At 29.9% G+C, this 16,552-nt stretch overlaps 1 protein-coding gene across 2 annotated transcripts in view; it reads right to left on the bottom strand.

The window, feature by feature from the left end:
- Window positions 1-15,262, bottom strand: part of fl(2)d (female lethal d) — an 18,732-nt gene extending 3,470 nt beyond the window's left edge. The window contains exons 1-5 of one of the 2 annotated variants that reach the window (XM_014417660.2): window positions 15,105-15,262; window positions 14,586-14,839; window positions 1,717-1,841; window positions 616-794; window positions 7-161 (exon numbers count right to left, since the gene is read on the bottom strand). In XM_014417660.2, the coding sequence (XP_014273146.1) occupies window positions 7-161; window positions 616-794; window positions 1,717-1,841; window positions 14,586-14,814 (688 nt within the window). In that variant the 5' untranslated portion in view covers window positions 14,815-14,839; window positions 15,105-15,262. The remainder of the gene's footprint in view (window positions 1-6; window positions 162-615; window positions 795-1,716; window positions 1,842-14,585; window positions 14,840-15,104) is intronic. The other variant, XM_024361897.2, reaches the window with a different exon arrangement.
- Between the last annotated feature and the right edge of the window lie 1,290 nt (window positions 15,263-16,552).

The raw sequence follows: 16,552 nt of genomic DNA, 5'->3' as shown, positions 1-16,552 counted from the left end.
TATTACCTGACTGAGATTTCTTAACCTCTTCGCTGAAACTCTTTTGTAAAGCAAGATCGCCTTCAAGTTTGGCTAAACGACCTTTTGATACCATAGCTCCAAGTTCTTCGTTTTCTTGATACAGCAACCGGCACTTAGCCATCAGACGTTTTCCAGTATTACTGAAAAAAAATTGAATAAAAGTGTTATTCAAGGTAATAGAGAATTAAGGAGGTAGATGCAAAAAGGGCCCATATGCCAAATTTCATATTTGAGGTACTTTTGATGAACATTTTATATCTTATCAAACAATTTGTTCTATGAACTGTTTCTTCAGAATATTTGACTATCGACAAGACAACACTTCTGAAGAAAAAAAGTGAAAAATCACTGCTAGGATGTGATAAAATGTTTGAATGTCAGTATAACAAATCAGAGATACAGTAAAAGGACCCTCCTTGCACCTCCTCAATTTAATAATAGCCATCAATGCAATTTCACACGCGACAAATGGAAAATAAATCACCCATGGCAAACCTCTTAACTATAATTTATCATTTAAAATTATGTCAAATGAAAATTAATCAAGTTTAAATAAACACTTCTATATCAATTAATTTTTGGTCATTAACATACCTGTCAGGAGTAAATTTCCAAGCAGAGAGTTCATTTTGAGTATCATCAAGGCGAGTTCTTGTTTCTGAAAGCTCTTGCCTCAACCTCTGCAGAAGTAGATTAACAGCGGGATCTAAGAGAGTATTCCTTAATGCACCATTTCCTGGCACTTGGCTAACTTTTAATTCAGAAAGCTGACCCTGAAATGAACATAAATGATGATTAATCAATTGTTTGATTGATTTCCTTACGATGAACAAATTTAACAAAAAAATATATATACTCTTCTATAAAGTGAACTGAGTTCAAAAATTCAATTCTCTGTTTTTAATTACAGAGAACATATTTTAACAGAAAAAAAGAAAAACGTATGCTGTAATAACAGAAATATCCAGTTCTATACAGAAATTATTTTTTAAGTAATAGATTCGCTAAAAAAAAAAACATTAATTCAATTCAAGAGCAAGGGCCTCTTAATGTTCATCTAAGAGAAAGATCCATCACAGCACATTGACCTATAAAGGATATTGAGTTCTAAAAAATAAGACAAAAATTGATTTTATAAGATTTTAACAACTATTAAACTCAGAGGATGCGTACTGTTCTTAAGTTGTCATATGAAGCATGTATTACTAATGTTTCACAACATAAATGAGAATTCACAGCAACCATTTTCATTTTTTTTTAATATATATTTACAACTGTGTTAAATATACACAATAAATAAATGAGATGTGAGTTTTATTACAATGGCATAGTACAGACATGTGGAGAATCTACCCATTGGTAGAATTTCAATAACATTTACAGAGGATAAAATATCAGGCCTTTTTTTTTTTTTCAAATACCTAGGAGGATTATCAGGTAATGAAGAAGCCAGGTTAAAAACTACTGGGTTTGGGTCGTTGGCAAGTTTATCATGGAACAATTGGCAACATATGGAACATTGAGGTCATGATGGATGCCTTGATAAAGTAAGGAACATTAAGGATTATATGAAACATTTTGGATCGTAAGGATTAGTGGAGCCCCTAAGCGTAACTTCGTAAGTAAAGAGAGGCCTTATAATAGTTATATAAATGGAGTATCTTGTAACTAGTTATTTAAAAAATAAAAACTTACAGCAAACTCTTGCATATCTTGCTCCTTTGCAGCAAGCCTCCTCATCAACACCCTCTCTCGGAAAGACAGTTCAGCAACCTGATTTCTTAATTTTTCTTCAGCATCCTTTAAATTTGTACATTCTTCTGAAACACAATTCACCAATTTACATGAAAATTATTGTTTAGTTCATTAAAGAGCTTCTTTAGGATAATCAATTTTCAGTAGGTTAAAATACAGATAATGGTCTATGGGACTGGATTAAAAACTTTAAATTATCTTAACAGATTAAGAATATTTAGAATAAATAAGTGTTCCTAAAATTTAATCCTGAAAAAATATGGAAAATGGAAACTTGCAGATCTTGTCTCCCATAAATATTTTCTCAGAATCTCATATTTAAAAACAGTGAGAAGCAATGGTTACTTAACATGTGGATTCAGACAACGGCATGTTCGGTACAGACAGTCCACAGATCCTTGCAATTTACATATACAGTACAGTGTTGATTATCTCAACTAATGTCGCCAGGGGTGGTCCAGATAATCAAAATGCACTTAAAAAATGAAAATACCGAACAATTACCATGTTTTATTTTTATAATAAAAAAATTATTTTGTTCTGCAGTATAAAATAGTATTAGTATGGATTGGTAATAGTATTGGCATCAGAGTTCTAAAATCTAATTTTAGAGAAAATACTCTTCAACTCTTCAAACTTATTTTCTAGGGATGGCAATGTCGACCCCCTCCTTATATCTTTTCTACAAAACGAGTTCAGATAATCAATGCTCTACTGTATAATGAAATTGTTAACCAAGTGAATATTGCATTGATTCCTCAAAAAAACAAAACAAATACAATCATTTAAGGTGGAAGTGCTATAAAATATTAAAAAATCGAGAATGTTGTGGCTGAGAACATTGGAGCAAGGGTTCCAGTGTACCAGGTTCAGAATTTTGTTTGCTCGATTCCAACCTGGGTGAACCAATATTTTTTCAGAGTAATCTCGAGAAATGAATCTTAACATTCTTACTATGGGACTGTATAGGAATTTAATTATAGAAAAAAAAAATTAAAATATTTTGTAAAATAATATATTGTATAATAATACATTGTAAAATATAATTATAGGAAAAAAAATTAAAATATGCAATAAGTTTATTATATCAACAAACAGTATACACATATATCAAATAGAAGGGGAAAAACTTACATTTGCTATTATTCTCGATATTATAGGCGATTTCAAAATAAGTCCATTTTTCAATTTTTATTTTTTAACAGTTCAGTTACTTGGTTATCATGAGATAAAAGAATTTGTTCCAAAATCAGTTTTACCAGATGAGATTAAACAGGTGTTGGAGGTAATCCTTTCACCTCATCATAATCACGCACAAGAACTGTTAAACGAAAAAAATATTTATATAAAAACTAGAAAATGAACTTAGCTGGTTTTGGAATTTCACGCTTAATAATAAGGGAGAATGGTAATTAAGGCAATTTTTTCCCAATCTTTTTTTTTTTTTTTTAATAATTCTATTTCATAATTTTCTAAAAAAAAGGAAGTGTTGTACATATTCTAGATTATTTTAAAGAAATTGGCATGGTTCTAGATTATGATAAAGAAAGTGGCATGGTTCTTTCTTCAAAACATTTGTTTTTCAGAATAAATTAAAGGTAAAATCTAGGGATGGCAGCAAAAGTATAACTGTTTATTGTTGGTGAAATGTGTATAAATATTTAGCTATTTTGGCCATTTTCAGACTTACACTACAATTTCTGTCCATCCAAATAATCAAAATAAATAAAAAATTTTGCAATTTTTTCAACTAAATTAAAATTTTAATAAACAAACATAAAAAAGAAACAAAAAAAAAATCTTATAAGATGATTTATTATTATTTTTTTTTTTAGGTTTCACAAACGATTACAAGAATTACAGTAATTTTTAACCAAGTCTTTTTTGATATGCAACATAATTAAGTTTAGACTGTACCAAACAGTCTAGTTTAGAGGCAAGAAGTCACACAGAAGGTTAAAAGTTTAATATTTAAAGGAATATCAAAATTCATTCTATTCTGCAGTGAGTGAATTACATTATGACTGAATGAATAACAGCTGAGATGAAGTTCAGTTAGTCTAGATGTATCTAAAGACCAAATTAATACAGAACATGGATTATTTTTATGTAATTCTTAAATACAGCATTAAAAATATATTTTGAATGCTACAATAATTAAAGAATACAATTGGAATTATAAAGTAATCTAAAAGGACATCAAAGGAAACCTTACTAAATCAAAATTGAAGTATCTAGAGAATTTTAAGCATCAAACGGGAAAACTCTGAAGAGAAGAGACTGACAGTCCCAACTAAATGAATTCCTACACCAAAATGATCTTAAAACCATTGTGTAAGAAAAAGTAAAACAAATATCGAATTGAATCTTTATTCAAGAAGCCACTTGGTTATCTTCAAGAGGCTGAATGATTCCAGTTCCAGGCCTATCACCTTAAGAAAACAAAATCCACACGAGTCCCTGAATCAAACCAATTTCACTGATTCATAGTTGTAGATGGTGACAACTTTACCATAAAGATGGTCTGACATAAAAAAACTTAAAAACAAACAAAAAAACTGTACAGCTATGACCCAAAAAGGTTCTTGGCTTCAGTGCATTATAAGGAACAATGGTTCCATCAACAGTTAAACAAAGAATCATGAGAGCTAACATTCATACTCAATTGTCAATGCCGCATTTAACAGAGCCGATGTGTTTCAAAATGGTTTTACAGCCATGAAGCCGAATCATGGCAATATTAGGGATAATCCTGTCTTGCTCTCCCAAGAAAAAAAGAAGCAATATTATAAAATTTAAATTGGTAATTCTACTACACACTGTAATAGAGATATACCACCATAAATCAATTTTATTTCTGACTTCAGTAAAAACAAATATGCAAGGAAGAAACAATTGTTAGTAAAAACTTAGTTGTAATATTGTCATCATATTAGAACTAATGATCATTCAGAGGCATTACTTTGGAATGTTGCGGGTTTGATTCCCACCAAGGCCAATTAATATTTATTTTTCAGCAGTCCCGAGAAATAAATCTTGACATGCGGTGAGAGCTCTGGTAACCACCAGGGGTTGGCAAAAAGGACAAGGAGGCTCCCTGAGGCTAGTTTCCCCCCAACAAATACCAATAATTAAATATTACAAAGCAGGTGCACTTTGATTGTTTCTATATTAAATAAAAATACGACACCTTGTTGAAGAACTGAAAATTAAATTATATTACAAGAGTCTCATATATGAAAAACTGACTGTTTTACATCAAAAATAAATAAAAAGGATCTACTATTGCCATGTTTAACAATTTTGACAAGGTAAAGAATTTGCTTATCCATCATTAACAATAACTCACATGGTATTGAATCCACACCACTGTTAGCCTGAAAACACCGGAGTGCTGTTCCAATGTACATAATAACCTAACCATGATCTATGGTAAAAATAACCAACTCAGGCAAATAAACATTATAAGAACAATAAAACCAGTTTTAAAAAACCTAAAACTGAGATGTTAAATGTTAATAATAAAATGATATTCAATAATAAAAATCAATCAATCACAATTTTTGTTTAAATATTAAAAGAATTATATACATTATACAGCGATACTTTCCACATAACTAATGGTGATAAATTAATAACCATAGAAAAAAAAGAAAGGTAAGTTAAATACAATTTCATCACCAATACATTTCTATTATCATTTTATCATTTACTCATAACAAAGTTCATATAATATAAAGTTTTAACTATCATAACTATTTAACGATTTGATTTTTACATAAATGAAACTTCATGCTACCAATCAGCCAGTTTTCAGACCTGAATCTCATTTCAACCTGCACTACAACCTATCACTGGGTCCTGACCTCCTCAAACAGCTTTCGCCAATTTGTTTGATGAGTGCAGCTTTCTTTCAGCCTCGAACACCAAGCAGGTTCCTCGGATCTTCTTTTGCACCTTCAGCCTTTCGTAATTTAGGGCCACATAATTTGCCCATAAATGAGGTACATAATAGCGTAAACTAGCAGATGCTATCCTCCTTATTTCAGCAGAAACATCATAAATTTTGTTTCCTTAAGAGCCCAGATAAATAAATATAATACACATTCAAATGTGCAATGCCCAAACTGAAAGGTAATTCCCCAGGTGGCTTCACTTCTTTAGCAATCCTCATTAACATTTCCTTTTTATAAAAAACTTTTACCTAACGTGTAGAAAAATACTTTCAATTCATTAAAAAAAATAAATAAATAAAATAAACAATAGATATAAGAATCAAAAGTTTAATATCTTCCATAGCATAGACCAGCATATTCAAATCTAGAGTGCTCTCTCAAATCGCACCATGAATTTAACAAGTCTAATCTAAGCAAATAAAAATACAGATATTAAAATTTGAAATGGTAGAAAGAGAATTGCCTTAAATAGTAGCAAGCATCAAAAAGAGTGAACATAAAAGAAAAAATCATCCCAGCACTTAAGGTTGCTATGGTGACGCTTCAACTTACAGCTACAACGGCCTCAATGCAATATAGAACCAACTTTTTTCTAAAATTATTTCTTATATGTAATTATTTCAAAAATTTTCATTCCATAAATAAATACAAGGCCTAGTGTTTCTCTACATCACTAATGGATATAGATAGAGCCTTGAATTGTTTCTCTATATCACTAATGGATATAGATAGAGCCTTGAATTTTCATTATAAAACAAAAAATGATGGATAAAACTTTTTAAAAAATCACCAAAAATAAATATTGGTAGGGTCTTCATTGCATTATTGGGCCAAGTTATAGATTAAACTGGAAGACAGTTGGAGAATAAAAATGAAAGAATAGAAAATATCAAATTTGTAGGAAGTTATGACTTCTAATGGTGAGGTGTATTTTAACTAAAATCCTAGTCAGTAGGCGACAAAAATATCTCAATAGATTATTCTTCACACAAAAATAAAGAATCATTTGCTGGTAAAATGACTATTGACAAGGAGCTTATAAAAAAATTGCATTATTCATGTTTATACCTTTAGGAAGATTATTAGTTCATTAATTTGTTATTATAAAAAAAAAACTCAAACAAGGGAAATTTTTCTCAAATAAATCCTACATCATTAAGTGATAGAACGGTATCTAAATAATACAATTTGCTGAAGTAGTTGAAAGGGAAATTGTACTTTTCTCTCAATAGTAATTAAAAATTGAAGAAAACAAATGAAAATTTTATTTAGCACAAATCCAAAACTTCTTATGAATCGCAATTTTTTTTTTATTTCCCTAAAATATTTTACAAACATTCATGATAGGTCTGGGAAATGATAGTTTTAAGACTATAGAATATTATTATCATAACATAAACTTGAAAAATACCAAAAATTTAATTTTCTGTTTTTTCTTTCTGGGCAATTAATTATAGCCTTCTTATTTCAATTAATTATAAAAAAAAAAAAAAATTACATTAAATGCCTTTGAAAAACAAACCACTTAATACAAAATACAGTTTCTACTGATAAAATTAAAACTTTTAGTAAACTATAAGATATAGATTATTATTAGTAAAACAAAAAACTAATATAATAATTATATTTATTAGTTTGGAATATTTAATTTTTTTTTAATTGAGTCATTAAAGAAAAATTACTGTTGATATACTTCCTACATTTTAATTAAAAAACAAACCTTAATGAGGAAAAAGAAACTACTATTGCATAGAAAATTGGTTATTATATTTTAAGTATACATTTTGTAATATAATATCATGCTATCTGACAAAATAAACCAATATCATCTCATTCCCGGTGTGAAACCGATGAACAGTCAAATCCCCAGTTTCCACAAGAGATTAAAAAAATTATTTAAATCAAATTTTTATCATATTGAGGTGTTTTTTTCTCAAAATAATATATAATAGCTTGCGATATATTATGAGAAAGAAAAAATTAACAATGACTTTTTTGCCCAAATTTACACAAATACATAGGCATTGATAGCCAAAAAGAATTACCAATGTAGTTTCACACTATTGCCGACTGTATGTGCCCTAATGATTAGTTAAGCCTACACATTTGGTTAACTATGTTATTACAGTAATGTATGCCTTGGGGTAGCACAGGTTTGGCTTCAGTCTAGGAGTTTTTGGGGTTGAATTTTATTACGTGGTGGACCCACAGAATAAATCTTAAAACTTTCATGGTTAAGGATAAATTAGAGTATTTAAGGGAATAAAATCCAATATAAATTGTAAAAAAAAAAAAAAAAATACAGTGGAGCGACCCTCCCCGTTCTTTGTACCCCGCAGCCAGCGGCTTCTGGGCTAACATTGTAACCCCCGCCCTCAGCGCACCCAGCCCAACCCCTTATAATGCCATATGACAAAGGAAGGGCACCATTATATATATATATATATTTATATACTCAGGTATATACTAATATTATTATATATTTTTCAATAAAGGCCAGAAAAAAAAATTTTATAATCTTTTTAATAAAGGGTCAGTTTATAAATAGCCTTTTGTTTTTTAAGAAGAGCCTGATAGGCTATTTAATTTTGTTGCAATTAATCATCTTATTCACTTCTCTAAATCGCAGCCTGAGATCTGATACCTTGCGACTAAGGAAAAAACTTTATACCATACAAAAAAAATTTTAAATTAATGCGTCATTCCAGAGATATCTATAAAGAATTCTCGAAATAAGAAAAAATTATAAAAGTATCATTAAAAAAAAAAAAGTTGTGACAAGATGTCTCTAGTACGAGGAGTTAATTTTTTGTTTTAATTGTTAAAATAATTTTTAAAAAATATTGATTTTTCTGAGAAAATAAGTCATACTGTAAAAGTTTTACAATAAGAAGACTCTTTGATGTAGAAAAGTTCCACCAATCCAACCAGCCTGCAGCTTATCAAGAAATACTCAAAGATGAACAACCTGATAAACCAAAGATAGTTAATAGATGGTGAATATGAACAATATAGATGTATCAAAAATACAGCTACTGGAGAAGAAACCGTAGGATTTAAACTTAACTCAGCTACATCTCAATGGTTTGATGAGGGATACCTACTTATGACAAAAAAAATAGCTGGAAGGTTTTAACACACAATAAGTACGTTACACTTCAAGGCAACGTGATTTTTAACTATTTCCCACTTGTCCACTGACATTACATTGACCTATAGAAATATGCCTCTTAAGAGAAGGGTTAGACTTTTCAAAAAATGCATCAATCAGAGTAGACTGAGTTGGACCCTGAGGAACATGGATGAGGATAAGCTCAAAGATGTCATTAAGAAGTTTAGAAATAACAAAGCCTGCGGAATGGATAATACTGTCTGAACTTCTTAGGTAGAGTGGAAAAGGATTCTGGAAAACACGATCCTTAATATTCAGAAAGAGGATCAGATCCTTTTAGAGTAGAGTATCCAATCCATCCGATCAATAATCGGTCTACTCCATGAAGGGCTACAAGACAGAGGGACGAACCCTAATTCCAAGTGCATGGCTCATTCTGAAGGCAGAGGGAGAATTCAGGAATAATCAGGCAGGTTTTAGACAGGGACAAGTCAATAGTAGATCAGATATTCTCACTAAGCCTAATTCAGAAGAAGTGCAAAGAGTGTAATGTGGTCAAACATCACCTTCCTGTAAACTTTAAAACAGCCAATAAAAATGTAGACCTACCCTAACAAACTCCGGAAGGTATGATTAACACGAGAAATTACCCATCTAATAAAAATGACCATGGAAAGATTCAAGTGCACGATAAAAATCAAATCTGACTTCTCATAGTAGTTTAACATAGACACAGGGGTGAGAAAAGATAATGGATCCCCTTACCTGCCAGCTCTTCAATCTTACTGAGGAAAAAAGCTGTAGAACTAGAGAATCCAGATGGACGGAACTCTGAAACTAGGTCTTGCTGTCAATCTATAGAAGATTAAGTATAAAGAGAGTAGGAGTGAGAGAAGAAAAAGATATTATTTTGAAGCAGGTCAGTTTAAGTTTGAATGCATCAACATCTTTGTTTCCTTAAGAACAGAGATTAACTTAAAAAATGATATTTCACAGGATATTAGAAGAAAAATCAATGTTACTGAAAGATGTCACTATAGCCTATGGAAGAAATTTAAGAGCAGGTTCTTCTACAACTGTGGTTTCCAACCCATTACAATCTGTGGACTATTAAGCCGGAAATTGAATGAAGTGTGGCTTACCCACAATCCTGACACCTAAGTAAAGGAGGGTCCCTCTTGGAGAATATTAGAAAATTAGCTAGCTGATTGCTTAGCTGATAAAACCTTGTTAATAGATGGATCAGAGCCAACCAGGGCTATAACAAGGCCGGATAAGAAAAGGCAAATATAAAAAAGACGCTATAACTTACAGCTGTACCTCTTAAATAGTTCAAATGTAATGGCAGCCACAAGGCAAGAATAGAGGACATGCTGATACCAAGATCCTTGATGAGATAATCATCACAAGACGAATAGGGAGGTCAAACATAATGAACGGAAACTGTTGTAGAAGATGCAAAACCCTACTCAAAGTTCGAAAGTGGAGAGACACTGTAGAGAATAGCAGCTTGCAAAGCCACTAAAGGTGGCCCAGACACTGATGAGCCGTTCCAAAAAACGACACATTACAATCTATCGCTATAAATAAGTTATTTTCAACATTGTGATCTATTAAATATCACATCATAACCAATCACACTGTCTTAGGACAATAATCAAGCAAACAACAGGACCCTTTTCATATTTTGATTTTAATGAGAGAGTACGGGAAAAACAATAAAATTACAGGGAGGTTGGATAAAAATTCCAAAGAAAGGAGTTACATTACTTTTTTCCTTGAGCTGTTCAAATGAATAACAGAAATACAGTAAGTTTAGATTTTACTCCTTAATATAAATAACAATAAATTATGACAAACTGTAATAAACATCAGTTCTGAAGCAATGTCATATAACTTGAATAAATAAATCCATGCCTCAAGATTTCATAAAGAAACCAAAATGGTTTCAACCTTGCTTTATACTTTGTGCAATCCTCATCGATGATAAATGGAAACTATCCAAAAATTTGTAAGCCGATACACCCATAAAAGGCAACAAATAACATTCAAACAAACCTATAACATAAAATATAATTTTTATTTAATGCTTAAAATCGAAACAGCAAAATTAATTTTGGAAATGATATATCAATCAAAATTAGGAAGAATTTCTCAATAGAAAGGATTTTAACAGCTAACAAACGATACTTTTCTATACAGAGCAGATTCATCATGTGATAGAATAAAACCCAACATAACTCATGGACAGTCCTTGCATACATATAGGATATCTAGACCCTATTAAAGAACGATAACCTCTTCAACCCCAACAGATCCTGCAGAGGATATTATACTCTATATAACAGGAAAACTCAGATTTATGAGCTGTTGTAACAAAAGGTAATTCTTTAATCCAAATGAATAAGTACAAACCCATTCTATTAAAATCCTACAAGGCCAGTCCCAACATGTGCAATGCACATTGGGTCTATTAAAGAACGGATATTTGACCAAGTTAAGGAGGGTTCCAAAGAAAAAAAGAATATGGAAAGATATTTACAAAATGAAACTGATGATAAAAAATCATTAAAGTTAGAAGGCTGAAATGGACAGATTGAGTGAGAACCAAAAAGCAGGGATTTACAAGAAAGTATGGACAGAAGTGCTATATTGCACTAGCAGTTGGAGAAGCAGTTGAAGTGAGAGAGCATAGCCTATCCCATATCACCCAAAACAATTCTCAAGGACACAAGCTGATTAAGGATGCAAAGAACTATGGAGTAATCAGGGACTGACAGCAAAAATGAAACTGTAGGAAACAAAAATTACAAGACTGTACAGAAATATTGCATAATCGACATTACATATTTACTTTAAAATAAAGTCTACAAAGCTTATGTATGTACTTCTATTTCCCTTTGATGGGAAACAATTCAAAACCACTTTATTTCAAGCAGGCAAAAGCATTGTAATGAAGTGTTTGTAGCAACCACATATCCACATTTTGACACTTTTTAACCAGAGTGGAAATGCTAAGTTTTATTTTATCATAAACCCTCAAAAAAAAAATTGAGGATAAAGGTGGGAATTCAAAACCAAACCAATTTGCTGCAGTTCTTACAGGGTAATGTCTGTACTTACTTAAGGCATCTAAACTTATACCTTACAGATAATATATTAGGCAATTAAAAAATACATTTAAAAAACTATAAATTTTACCAATCAAAATACAATTCCTATCATTAATAATTCACAAAAAATATCATAATAAATTACATGGACATACTATCGGACTTTTAAGATGACATCATGTATCTTGAAACACAACTTATAATAGTTAATATCAATAAGACACCATGAGAGAACAGTAAATTTTGTGACAATAAAAAATAGTTAAAACTCTGAGGTAAGAAGCAATGCCAGATAAAGGATATAAGACAGACTGAGCTATATATATATATATATATATATATATACACTAAGCTATATATGATATATATATACTGAGCTATATATGATATAAATACTGAGCTATATATTTTTTCCAAAAACTGAACAGATCAGCTTCATGTTAAGGAGGAAGATTCTTGAGTAAATGAAATATTTTATAAATTCAAATATCAACTTTGGTTACAACAGATTTAAATTTCTATAATTTGGAATTAATTGGTTTCTTATGTCTACACAAATTCTGAAAACTGTAAGACAAGATGGAACAGTTACAATCAATATGTATCCCTTTCTAATGGTTAACTTAATAAAAAATAAATCCAATAATGACTAAAAATCTTGAAAAATATGTGAAAGAGTTAGGACCAACCACCACAACAGTAGCTTTGATTACAAGTTATAACGAGATATATGACAATCAAAACTAGAGACTATTCCTATACAAAAGACATTTTTTATATATTTGAGAAATCAAAATCAAACCACTAATTTTAAGTGAAATGTATACTTTATAACTGAAAATCATTAAAATAAGCAACACCTATAATTATAATTCAACAGATTTTACTCAGAAGCCAGTCACTTCTTGGCGATTAAACAAACAACTTTCCCAAATTAGTTGGTTATTTCTGATATCTGGATGATAAAAATCATATTAATAATTATTATTTATTGGTACAAGATATTACTTCATAAATAAAATTCTACAAGAATTATACCCATAATTTTAAAATTTGAGGGGATAAAGCAGAACAATTGTATTTGCATTAAAATAATAACACATATTCACTTATAAAATTTTGAAGAGAAAAAACCTGGTTATATTTCAATAAACCTAGTGGGAGTGGTTTCTTGCTTTGAAAAAATAAATGATATATATGATAGATAATTTGATTATATATGATAGATAATTTGATAATATTTTTGATTATATATGATAGAAAAATGGGGATATTTAATTTCAACGTTGGCTAAATCTAATTTTGTAATTTTTACAGAACAAGGCAAGTTCTTTACTTTTTCATTAATGTCTATAGCAATAGCTCTTCACAACACTAAACCTATAACTATGACATAAGGACAATTATAGATTTAATATTGAAAAATAAAACCAATTCTGAAGTTAAATACTTATCAGTTCCAAACCAATAATATTCTGAATTGAATCATTTTTCAATTATTAATAAGTCTACATTCCGCATACCTCTGTTTAATATTATTATTATTAACAGCTAATCGGGTTTTTGTTTATAAAAACAAACTAATATTGTCCTTACATGAATTTGCTTATAATAAAAAATAAAACAAAATCAACAATATAAATGTTTAACTTTTAAAATCCATGGGATTACCTTAAATAATTGAAAAATTAAGATATGAACTGGCTAATTCATTGAGTGAAGCAAACTTTCAACTTGAATAAAAATTAAAAAACTAAGAACTTGGATAAAACATAGAATATTAAAAACAACATTATAAAACTTAAGATGATATGAACCTGGAATTTTTACTTTATATTCATTAAAATCTACAATCAGATACAATTAAATAAACACAAAAACATTTAGCTGATATAAAACAATTTTTATAGAAATATATCCCACGGAATAACAAGAAGGTGATATTATTAAAGACAAACATGGAAAAAATTTCAACTAGTATTATAAAAAATAAAACTTTATTATAAATCATGGAATAAAAGAGCTTCAAAGCTTAAACTGGAATTTCGAAAACCATTAAACTGTACATGACAATCCAATAACAATAATAGATTTCACATTAAATTTTATAATCCCACATAAATGTAGGTAAACACCTGATATGCAGAACTTAAACTCATTTCGGTATTTACTCTCACAATATAATAAACAATAGTTCAAATGTTTCCACATCACTTATAAGAGAGAAATTGAATGTTACCGATAGAAACACATAAACAGAACACACTTCCAGGAAGAAAATGTACCTTCTCAGAACAATAAATAATGGTCTATCAACTTATTAGTCAATAATAGTCATATCACAGATATTTTATGTCTCATTACTTCCAATTCACTGCTAAGTTAGGATCAGAAACGAATACTTATAACTATGTAAAATAAAAAAATAAAAGCATGTATAAAAAATAAATAAAACTCAATCACCAAAATTAAAAACACTTCTCAAACCATAAAGGTTGGTTTGAAATGTTTCTTTTCCAAATACATATCAAAATGTAAGATCGAAGAAAACCCACTTAAGTAAAGGTGCCTTTACAACCTGTCTAATAAAGATAGCACAATAAATTACGAAGTGCACAAGTTGTCTACCTTCGTAGATGCTGTTGCGAGATTCTAACATATTAATGTAACTGTCCTGTCGTTTCCAACAAGTTCTTAGTTCTTCGAGGGAGATTTCCTTCAACTGTTCATTTGTAAGTTCCACACGAGTTACTTTAGTATTTAAGTCACTAGCACCAGGTGCCTCACAGTCCATACGAGCGGAGGGAACTTCTCCTCCATCCTCTGGTACATCATTGCCATTATTCTCGTTACTCATGGCCTCTTTCCTCACAGAGCAACTTCTGTAAATTTAAAAATCATATCAGGAAATACATAGAAAAATAACATTCCAAGTGGCTAGGTTAGGTCAGCCACTATGTTAACATAAATCAATGACCTGAAGTAAATAATATTATCACTGAAGTTATTTTCAAGCTATTCCACGTTTTCCATTTAAATATAATTAATCAAGAGCAACATTATGCAACTAATAACAAAATGAAAGTTCAAACATCATAAGAATCAATTAGGTGTAACCATTAAAGACTTCAAAAACATCATTATTACCTATGTTCTTAACTTCCATAGAGTTAATGTCACTAAAAGTCAGTAAAAACATCAACAAACAATTTAAAGTCACATTTTAACTACATCTTACACAAAAAATGGCTATTCAGTCAAACAGCGATAGAAAACTGAAATTGTGGACTCAGTGTAGCCACTGCGTAATTTCAAACAAAAACATTAACTCTGCCGATAAGGCAAATAAACAAAAATAATTAAGCAGAAACATTGTCTATTTATATTCGAACAATGTTTTTATTACTTATCATTAAAATGTCCTTTTATACTAGCAAAAATTTGACTTGGGGGTGGGAATTATTAGATCTTAAAATTTCAACAGCTAATAATTGATTTCTCTTTTATCATTGAACGTTATAGAAATTTAACTATTTTAATCATTATTAATTTAATATATCATTAAAATATGATTTCTACTGAAAAAACATAGTTTACTTACTCTTACTTTTCTATATTATATTTGTGGTGTGTTAAAGTATGCTCAATTATTTAAACTGAGTCGTATTTGACCTCTATTTTTCTCTTTAGACGGGAGATTAGTTGAAAAAAAACAGTCCTGGATCTTTCTCAGTCTAATTGTTGTGTCTGAATGGAGTCAATATTTTCATTAACAAGAAGATTTATTAACAAAGTTTAACTTACTATGTTTCGAGAATAAACCTACAAGTATAGAGAGGTACGCGCTCATAATCACAGTTATAGGGTTTCAGTTCTAATGTTTTCAATTTCCTTAATAATTATTTGATACCCTTTACCATATTTTACTTATATTTTATGATACACTAAACTTGAGTGATATACTTATACTTCAAAATATTTTATATTCATGACAGTAGTATTCTGAGTTAATTGGTGTATTTGGAACCATAAAACACCTAAGATTTAAATCATAATGTACTTTATTTATAGTTTGTAAAAAGAAAAAAAAAACAACCTTTTTTTCACTTTACTTATTATTAGTATTTTTATGCTCCGTAATACACCAAACTCTTATTACAACAAGTGTGGACCAAAGAATAAAAATACTAATTAAATTCGTCATTTAAGAGAAAGCATTTTCTTATCGTTGAAGTGGAACTTAACTAATGCTAAAATCAGAGAAGCCAAATAATATTGTCCTTATATTGGACAACCAAATACATTCACTTTTCAAGAGATGTTCAATACCAATTACTCACCTCTGTAATAAAATAAAGTGCTAATGTTTACATTTCGATTTAGGGATATTTAAGTGAATAATCCAAGTTTGGACGGTCCTAGACTCGAGAGTTTTTACGTACCTTCTTCATACTAATGGAACGGAGGAAATACCACACTATTAGGAATCGTTGCGATATTTTCCTCTAGAAAAGAATCTTTATTTTGATAATTTTAATAATCACATAATTACTTCGACACGAACTGTGGGGTAAGGCAGAGGGATGCACTGGCTT

Source organism: Halyomorpha halys, unplaced genomic scaffold (genome assembly GCF_000696795.3).
Source record: "Halyomorpha halys isolate HHAL.00 unplaced genomic scaffold, Hhal_1.1 Scaffold164.1, whole genome shotgun sequence".
Taxonomy (NCBI): domain Eukaryota; kingdom Metazoa; phylum Arthropoda; class Insecta; order Hemiptera; family Pentatomidae; genus Halyomorpha; species Halyomorpha halys.
This window is presented reverse-complemented; position numbering and strand designations above follow the sequence as displayed.